We start from the raw sequence: 10,022 nt of genomic DNA, 5'->3' as shown, positions 1-10,022 counted from the left end.
AAACCAACGGCTGATCATAAGACCAAAGGACGAATGCATCAACTTGCCATAAAGATAGGCTGGGCAAGACAGTACGCGTCCCGCATTCAATGTGTGATTGACAATATCACATCTGGCAGGAATTTTACCGCCAAGGTTCGAAAGTTCGCGCGCGAACTCCGGACCCGTTATCACACACTTAACAAATCAAAGCTGCTGACCATCAGGCAGCATATTGTTGAGAGAATACGGATACTATCTGACGCTAAGAGAAGTCTAGAGCGGAGGGAGAGGTGAGTCAGAGAGAATCAGCAGTTTCTCTCTGACCCATCTCGACTCTTCCAAGACCCTCCAGTTACTGTCGAACACCCACCCAAACCAGAGGAGGTCGAAGTATTTTGGAGAGAAGTCTACGAAGTGCAACATAGACTGGACGAAGGCTCAGAAAATATAAATAGCTTCAAGGAGTTATGTGTGGCCCTCATAACACCTGATGAAGAATGCCCACCCATCACTACCGAGGAGGTGAAAAAAGTATTAAGAGGGATGAAGAACTATTCGGCACCGGGAACAGATTGTATCAAAACCTTCTGGTGGAAGAAGTTTTCTTCAACTCATCAGCATTTGGCCCGTATTTTCACCTCATATTTGAAGTCGGTAGGGCCGATTTCAGAGTGGTTGGTGGAAGGGCGCACAATACTCCTGCCGAAAATAGGCAACTTAGCTGACCCGAAGAACTACAGGCCAATAACTTGTCTGTAAACGCTTTATAAGATATTCACATCTATCCTAATTGATAGGATTGTTCGGGCAATTGAACCTGTGTGGCAAGAAATGTATGAACAACGAGGCTCAAAGAAAGGCGTAGCCGAATGTCGGGAGAGCCTGCTCATCGATAGATGTGTCTGCAAAGATGCAGCATTCTACCAGCGTGACCTATCGATGGTCTGGATTGATTATCGGGAAGCTTTTCATTCGATATCCCATAGACTTATCATCTGTCTTTTGGAAATCTTAAAGGTTCATCCACTCCTGTCTTGCCTTACATTATTGCCACTATCTCTAGCACTGCGCCATTCCGACGGGTACCTGTGCGGCAAACCTGCAGATCGAATGTACAAGGTCACTCATGTATTTTACATGGACGATCTTAAGATCTATGCTAAAAACAGAAAGCAACTGCATCTAGCTCTGGAGATTGTCGAACGATATACTAAGGAAATTGGAATAGAATTTGTGTTAGACAAATGCGCCAAGGTTTATTTAAAGCGAGGAAAACTTAATGGCATCCCTGAAGATCCTGAGCTCGTTCATAGAAGCGCCATACGACACCTTTGCGCTGGAGAGACTTATACATACCAGGGCGTGCCACAGAGCCGCATTCAGGATGTGACATTTATAAAGGATACTCTCCGAAACAGATACAAAGTCTCATCCGACAGATTTGGTCTTCCGAACTGTCGACGAGGAACAAAGTATCTGCAACGAACATGCTTGTCGTCCCGGTACTACTCTATTCATTTGGAGTAGTTCCATGGACGAAGAACGAGCTGAGATCTCTTGATATTGGGACAAGAAAGGTTATGCACATGAACAAAAGCATGCATCTTAAATCTTCCGTTCTGCGACTGTACATCTCACGCCGTCAAGGGGGTCGCGGAATATTGAGTCTTGAATGTCTTCACAACAGGATTATTCTGGGTACAGCACATAGAGTTGCAAATGGAAGAGACCCTCTTCTTAAAATGGTCAGGAATCACGAAGAAGTGGGCAAAGGAGCATTTCTGTACAAAGCAGCGGAGGAGGCTGCTGAAACACTCGGACTTAAGTTCAGTATTAGGGATGACCAAAATGCATCAAATCTCATCTATCTCGAGTACTCACTTCTGAAAGCCCGGATTAAGAAAGCCCGGATTGAAGCCTGGTAAGAGGGTTTCATTTTTGCATGCCAAGACGGTGTCATTTCCACCTTAACATACCGTCGCCACATATTGAGCCAAGACATTCCCGATGATAGCTGCAGGGCGTGCCATGCACACCCCGAGCATTTAGCTCACATACTATCTAGTTATCCAACTCACGCGGGAACGACTTACATTCAAAGGCACGATGTGGCACTAAGAGTGCTTTATTACCATCTCTGTCACTCCTACGGCATTCACCTTAATATCGCTCCTCTAAATGTTCCTAGGGAAATTGAGTCAATTGTCGAGAATGGGAAGTGCCGCATATACTGGAACTTTATACTCTCGACAATTGTTTCTGTTGCTCACTCGAGGCCTGACATGGTTCTTCTTGACTTCGAGAAGCGAAACAATGTTCGTTATCGAATTTTCGGCACCACCTGATAAAAACATCATAGCGAAGGAGAATGAAAAGAAAGAGAGGTATCGAGACCCTATAAGGGAGTTACAGCGATTGTACCCGGAATATTCTGTTAAACTGATCATCCTTATCATTGGCGCTCTTGGAGGTGCCAAGATTTCACTTGCTAATGGCCTAAAAAGCATCCCTGCGTGTCAACAATATGCTAGAACACTTGCGGGAAAGCTGCAGAAGGTGGTTGTCCTTGGGTCACTCCGTGTTCTTAGGGTGCACGAGGCTTTTGCTGGATCGTCGTATTGATTCCTTTACTGACTGTAACCACCTATCTCACGGTTGTGAGACGTGGTTATGGCTGAAATTTTACCGCGATTTCGCTGGAAGCGGTGCAATTTTTCAGATTAGCACCCGCTCCCGGCGAAATCCTGCGGTTGTCCTTATGAAAAATTTTTAAATATATATATATATATATTACATTACATAAAAAATGAAGACCTTTTTTCAAAATTGACCTCCATCATTCTTCTTGACATTTTATTGCTTTTAAAAAGAAATTTGGAATTCGGTTCATATTTGTACGCTAAATCGTAGTTTGTACCAAAAATTAACTTTTTCTCTACTCCGCGGCGTGGTAGGTAAATAATTTTACTAAAACTGTTCTCTTAACAAAAATGCTGCATATTAACTTTAAAATCGGTTATTAACTGCCTTTTTATGCATATTTAATAGGAAAAGCAAAATTGACTTTAGAATGAGAATCTAATTGAAAAATAAACCTATAAATTAAATTAGGAAATTATTTCAAATATTTAAAAAAATATATAGCTTACCTTAGAATGGTATAAAATGAAATATATGCACATGTCCAATGAGGATGTAGGAGAAATATAAAATTCTATTCTATTATTATTATACCATTAAGCCATTTCTCTTTTGGGGTATGCTTGACACGTTATTTCGGCAAGACTGACTCGACCCAGGTTGCTGATCAATCTCTCTAGCGATTACCCCAAGTACAGAGTCTCTAAAAGTCATAATGTGAAGTTTCTCACTCAGGCCCATTAGTATCAAAGGTCTTTTGTTTTAGGTGTCATTCACTTCACGGACACTCTTTATAAGCTATTTTCCGCCACACATTTCTGTCCTCGCATACCTCTTTAGCTACCTTCACGTGCATGCATTTTTTCATGCAAGCTATTGTGTTTCTATGGCTTCTTATGCCTCTTCGAATTAGGGTCTTATTTACAAATTTTTGTCATTTTTTTCGAGGTCTGCCTCTGGGCACACTGCCATTTACTTTACCTTCCTACACTTGTTTCGTTAGTCGTTCATCTTTTACTCTTTTAACATGCCCAAACCATCTTAAAGAATTTATTTCACATATGACAACTAGTGTCTCCTCTGCATCACATTCTTTGACGATTTTCTCATTACTCACTTTGTCTATCAGTGTTTTAATGAAAATCATGTGCAACAATTTCATGTTATTCGCATTAATTTTACTCTTATCCATTTCTTGATAGACCCAGATCTCACAACCGAACTGTGTATTGACCGTTAGATTTACTTGATATGTATATTTTTACTTCTGATAATGGGTCCCGCTCTACCGTAAACTTCTTATCCTCGTTTATACTCCAATCTACCCCCCCCCCCTTATCATTCCGTCACTAGTGAATAGGTTACTGAGATATACGTGTTTGTTCTATTTTCGTTAATTTTGAGGCCTATGTTTTTCATGCTTGTATGCAGTTTGTTCAAAATTCTTTACAACTCTTCGATTGACTCAGTCATAACAACCTTATCTGCAAACACTAATCCACATACCCTCACTGTCCCAAGATCTACACCTTCTTCGTCAAATAGGGCCATTCTGTGATACTTGTCCATGAATAAAATAAGTAGCCATGAGGACATAACGTATCCTTTTCTAACGCATTGCATAATATTGAACCAGTCACTCACTTTCCCATTAACCTTTACACTCGCTTTACCACCTGCATATATTATTTTTATTAATAATAGGAGCCATCCATTGACTCCGCACTCTTTTAGGATTCCCCGAAGTGTACTTCTGTTCAGCTTGTCAAACTTTTTTTGAGTTCAACAAATACACAGAAAACTTTTTTCCTTACTCCCAAACTTTTTTTCTGTGATCGGTCTTAAGCTACATATTTGATCCGTACATGATCTCCCTAGCATAAATCCACTTTTTGGACTGCTAATATCTCTTCTTCTTTTACTTTAATTACCCTACGAATAATTATTTTTTAATCTATTTGACTTACGGTACTTAACTTTCGGTAATTATTTGAGTTGCTTTTATTTCCCTTCCCTTTTTATATTGGTATATTTTTTTCTTGTTCCACTTATCTGGAACTTCTCAAATCTTGATACATGAATTTATTCAATAGCACAACCTGTGAAGCATGTACTCGCCACCGTGTTTAAGCATTTCAGAGGCAATACTGTATTCACCAACAGCCTTACTATTTTTTAAGTTCTTAATTATATCATTAACCTCAGAGGCACAGACTCTCTTAATTCGGTTTTCTAACGCATATTGTTCTATATCGTAGTTGTGATTTCCTATAGCTTCATCTCCTAATAATTCCTTAAAAAAGTCTCCCAAAGCGTCTAGTATCCCGTTTGCATCCTATAGCATATAGCTGACAAATTCTGTACTTTTACCTCTCTGCATATTGATAAACGTCCATTTATGAAATAGTTTCTTACTTCATTTACAGAAAAAAAACGAATGATAACATTTGTTGCAGGTAATATTTCAGAGGAATAATGTTTTATTCAGATAACTGCACGTCTTTCAAAACACATTTGGTGCCATGGAAAACAAAAGAAACTTTAACCGGGATTCGGCTAAAGCTTATGCTGTTAAGACTTTCTTTGTCTCAGGTAATGTTTACGTCGGAATCAAGGTAAAGTTTATCCTTCGTTTTTTCTGTGATCAAAGTCTATTTGCATTTTTTTCTATACTTCTGTTCTGATTTTATCTTTACTTTTCTCAACGTTCCTCTTTTTGTGCATTTAATCATTTTCAAGTCTACCCCTCTCCTCATCGCTAAGGTCTGTGATTTTGTTTCTTCTTTTATGTGCTTCTTTTTTTTCTTGGGCGTCTATTTAAATTTCATCATTTCAACATGAATTACCACACACGAGACATTCTTGATCATAGCCGATGCGCCCTCTATTACAGAAACTATGGTATATCTCATAAATAAATAAAAAATATATAAATAGTTTTCAGAACATAAAATTGGAAATAATAGTCGTGCCTATAGATTTCATCAGACGGAGAATAGTGAAACTGCATACTAATAAAAGTACTAATATTTTGAACAGCGAAAACCATTACATAAAGTGGACTGACCTGTGGATTAAATACAAGAAAATATCAAGAATGGGGCAAATTTCTCTCAGCACCATTTTCAGAAGAAAGCGCATCATTTCTGTGTAAGGTTTAAAATTATGGATAAATCGAGAAAGTCCCCCCGAATCTAAAAATGATACATATTATGATGAAAAATCTTGCTGTCTTTGTATCATACTTGCCCGATGTACCTCATTTTTTACATTTCGACAACCATCGAGAATTCTATCCAAACATAAATGAATTTTCTTTTTATGAAACATGAAGCGGCAATAATTTAAAACACAGTTTGTATGGAAACTCACTGATGAAGTTTTTTAAATGACCATTTGAAAATCTCTTCTCGAAATAATTTCTATGAATGCTAAATAGGGTGGTCCTAAAATCTGACTTTCGATTGTTGGTGATACCCCCCCCCCCCCAATTTGTCCATTTTCCACAAAAAGGAATTTTCTATTTTTTTCAACGTTAATCCGTGTACCGGGATTTTGAAGTTCACCCAACGTTTTGAATAGAAAAAGATCGATTTTCCAAAAATTGAAAAAAGAAGTACTTATTGTAGATTTTTTGTGAATTAAAGTATAGTCATCTCTTTAAGGAGTATTCACGGAATAATTTCTATCCAGTAGCTTTTAATTTGGACACGTTCAATCCCCTTTTATTATGCCGGGAATATACCCAAAAAATGCAAAATAGCAGTTTTATTTCAAATTCATTCCGAAGACGGTATGATTTATTATTTTTTCAACATGAATTATTTTTCATTGTTAATCTAAATGAGACTGAACTAAGAAGTAATTTTCAGAAATAGGACTATTGAATTTGATTATTTAAATAATATAGGAAATACGTTCGAAGATAAAGAAATACTGAATAATATGCAACATAGTGTAAAAAGTCAGAAAAAACTAGATTTTTCTCCATGCCTATTAATATCGCAGAAAAGAATATCTTTTTACGATCTACAGAGAAAAAAGTATTTAAACAAATAAAAACTGTGGAATTAATTCAAAAAAATAATAACTTTTCTCACTTCACAGGGAAAAAAATTGTTTGAACAAATAACAATAAATAATTACCATATACCCTGCGCAAATATATTTTGCTTTAAACATTTTTAAGTTGCGTCATTATTTCTATAAAATAATAACTTCTATGATTTAGGGAGAAAAAATGGTTTAAATAAATGAAAATCGTTGAAATAATTATTAAACATGTTAACAAAAACTACTTCTCTTGAAATTCATCCATTTTGTACAATTTATCCCAAAAGATAATAACTTTTCACGATTTACAGGGGGGAAACAAATCGTAATTGTCTGAATCATTTAAAATTATTCAAAATAACGTGGAAACTTATAAAAAAGATACAGTCTCCAGCATACATTTGATGGAAAACTGCTATTTTGCATTTTTGAGGCACTTCCATGCCACAATAAAAGGAGATTCGATTTGTCCAAATTAAAATTTATTAGGTGTAAATTATCAAACCATTCACTTTGAACTTTTTAAGTTATGGAAAGCTGATTAGCTCCTGATCTGGCTCTGATATAAATAAGTGATATAAAATGATACAAAATATATTTGCAATAAATAAAAAAATGTAGCTTCCATTTTGTATCTTTTTTTTTATAGCCACATTGGATTACATTTTTAGAGCAAAGTACGAATAATGTTTAGGTACGCCAGTGATGCTTTTAAAACCTAAAACATTAATTTAGAAATGAATTAACAATTTAAAATGAGTAGCCCTGCATAATGACATAGGCGCCATTTTTCAAAAACATTATTGGTTCAAAAAATATCATTCTCCATATTAAGACCAATGGAGAAAGTGTCACGCAGGGGGGGGGGGGTCAGAAGTTCCTGAAAAATGTATCACGTATTTTGTGAATGGCCCCTATTTTAATAAATAAATAACCGAAATTCCATTCTTAACCTTAACGTTCTTGAAAGGAAATTCCTAAGATTTATTTTGAGATAAAAGAATTTTAAAAATATGTCTTTTTCCAAATAAGTCAAATTTCTTTTTAAATTTCATGTTTGAACTTTAAATATCTTTTTAGTGATTATGATCAATGGGAAGGACGTTAAAAATCGTATCGAAACTGTACTGGATGCAATTTTTTATCACCATTAAAAGAGATTAAAATCTCCGAAAAAGACGATATCCACGGAAATCTCAACATTTTTACCACCTCGCTTTGTTTATTCAAATGACACAATTTTTACCCCATAAATTACTATCCAGCTTCACAAAGACTGTGCCCAACTTGGAATTAGATTGAACAAATTTGATTTTTTTAGTGGTACACTTGAAAAATAATACCCCTTATCAGAAGGTTTAAAATGTTAGTCCAAATTTATTACTTTCTTTAGATAATATTATTACCATTATAATGTAATATCCCATTAAAGATAAACCAAAAATAGAGGTACAAAATTCGACCAAGCTTATCTCGTTCACAATTTTTCCCACCTGAACAACAAATGCTTCAAAAAATGAGTTACGTAATGATTATCAATTTTTTGATATAAACAAATTAAGTGAAAACACCCTAACGACTTTATATGTTGTTCAGTAACGTTTGGGAGCCTGCTGTCTACAGTTTTTAAATCCCCATTAGGATTTCCGTAAATCAAAATATTAAATAGTACCAAAGAATTTTCAACTGTGCACAAACATGCATCGCAAATACAATAATCATACAGCAAATTCCACAGGTCAAAGAACATGTAATGCAAGTAGACAAACACTGAATGAAAAAAACGATCTCATAGAATGGACTGTCCTGTTCATCGAATACAAGAAAATGTCCTGGAAAGGCCAAATTTCTTACAGTTATGTTTTCAGATAAAGTTGAATTTTCCAAAAGATGAAAAATTTTACAAAACGACAGACTTGTATTGATCATTTGAAAAGATGATGTGTTTTTCATTCCCCATTTTTCTTTACATATATAGGTGCACCCTCGCCGCAGAATGCTTACTGATGATAGTTCATCAAAGAGATTCTAAATAAAAAATAAAATACACATGCATCTTTGTCATTAAAAGAAAGCTTCTGTATTAATAATGATTCTATTCAAAGTTTATCTTGAATGAGATCATTATAACTAGATGTAATGGAAGTTTTATTCTGTTTCTGTTTCATCATAAACTACCATTGAAATATTATTTATACAGTGAAAATCTTCAATAGCCCTCCCTTCTATAGCCTTTCCGAGAATTGACGCCGCGCCGCAAGGGTGGGTGTAACAGGTGATGCGTGGGATATGCGGCTGTCACTCAGGCGAGCAGTCACGCGTGAACAAACAAAAGCGGAGCTGACTATAATGAGTTAGTTGCCACCTACTGTCAGCCTCAAAATCGGGGCTACAGAAGAGTTTCACTGTACTTCGTTGATCACTGCATTGATTATAGTCTAATATTACCAGAGTCAATTGTAAAATAACTTTTTTAGTTATGAAAGTTAGCGATTTATAATGGGGTATTTACATCTTTTAAGGCTGCGTCTAGTCCTCTCGAAAAATTGGGGAAGTTAGGAAAAGAGATGGCCTAGTGACTAGTCGTCCCGAATTGTCAGGATGAAGAAATACTTCGTATTTTTAAATAATGATTTTGCCTTCTGAAATTAAAAGAATGCTAAAAGCTGAATGCTGTTATTTCAGGAAAGTTTTTTCTAATAAGTTTAAATTTTTTTATATTTAACAGGTATCCTTTTTCAGTTTTATGACGAAAAATGTAGCATTGCCGATTAGTTAGCACACAAAAATTAGTGACCAGCCAATCATCGTTTCAAGGAATCCAACTAGGATTGTTTTGACTGATTTCTTTAGTATAGATTAGAGTGTAATCTAATTTTTAACTAATTAGATCTGCTATAGAGAGATCAACTCCAGATATATTTTGTAGGAACTTGTTTGGTTGGAAAAATAACTTCTTCTGTACTTGAAGTAAAACTTATTTTATTCAACAATTTCTCACCCGTGTAGAGAAGTCCTTAATATTCCCTACTTTAAACAGGGAACTGGTCAGGTGTTATAAAGGTTAACTTGATTAGAAAATGTTATGCAGGCTCTTGTCAGGGATTGGTAGGGTTCCCTCTGTTTTATTTCTAGGCAATTGCAGGGAAGTTTAGAAAAGCCCTAACTTATAATTTAGACAGACACTACTCAAATACGAAAAATATTTTCCTAAATTTGTCAATATGTATAAAAATGGAATTTTTAATAAATTATACTCATAGGAGTCCTTATTTATACGATAAATTCGAACCCTGACGGGCAGACACGTACTACAGTGTCCATGCCAATGCAGCCAATGCTTGATA

At 35.7% G+C, this 10,022-nt stretch overlaps 1 protein-coding gene across 1 annotated transcript in view; it reads right to left on the bottom strand.

Moving 5' to 3' along the window:
* Window positions 1-10,022, bottom strand: part of LOC117169893 — a 28,866-nt gene that overhangs the window by 9,163 nt on the left and 9,681 nt on the right. Inside the window, exons 7-8 of the mRNA XM_033356402.1 lie at window positions 4,771-4,957; window positions 4,073-4,298 (exon numbers count right to left, since the gene is read on the bottom strand). Coding sequence (XP_033212293.1) covers window positions 4,073-4,298; window positions 4,771-4,957 — 413 coding nt within the window. The remainder of the gene's footprint in view (window positions 1-4,072; window positions 4,299-4,770; window positions 4,958-10,022) is intronic.

Source organism: Belonocnema kinseyi, chromosome 3, assembly GCF_010883055.1.
Source record: "Belonocnema kinseyi isolate 2016_QV_RU_SX_M_011 chromosome 3, B_treatae_v1, whole genome shotgun sequence".
Lineage (NCBI taxonomy): Eukaryota > Metazoa > Arthropoda > Insecta > Hymenoptera > Cynipidae > Belonocnema > Belonocnema kinseyi.
This window is presented reverse-complemented; position numbering and strand designations above follow the sequence as displayed.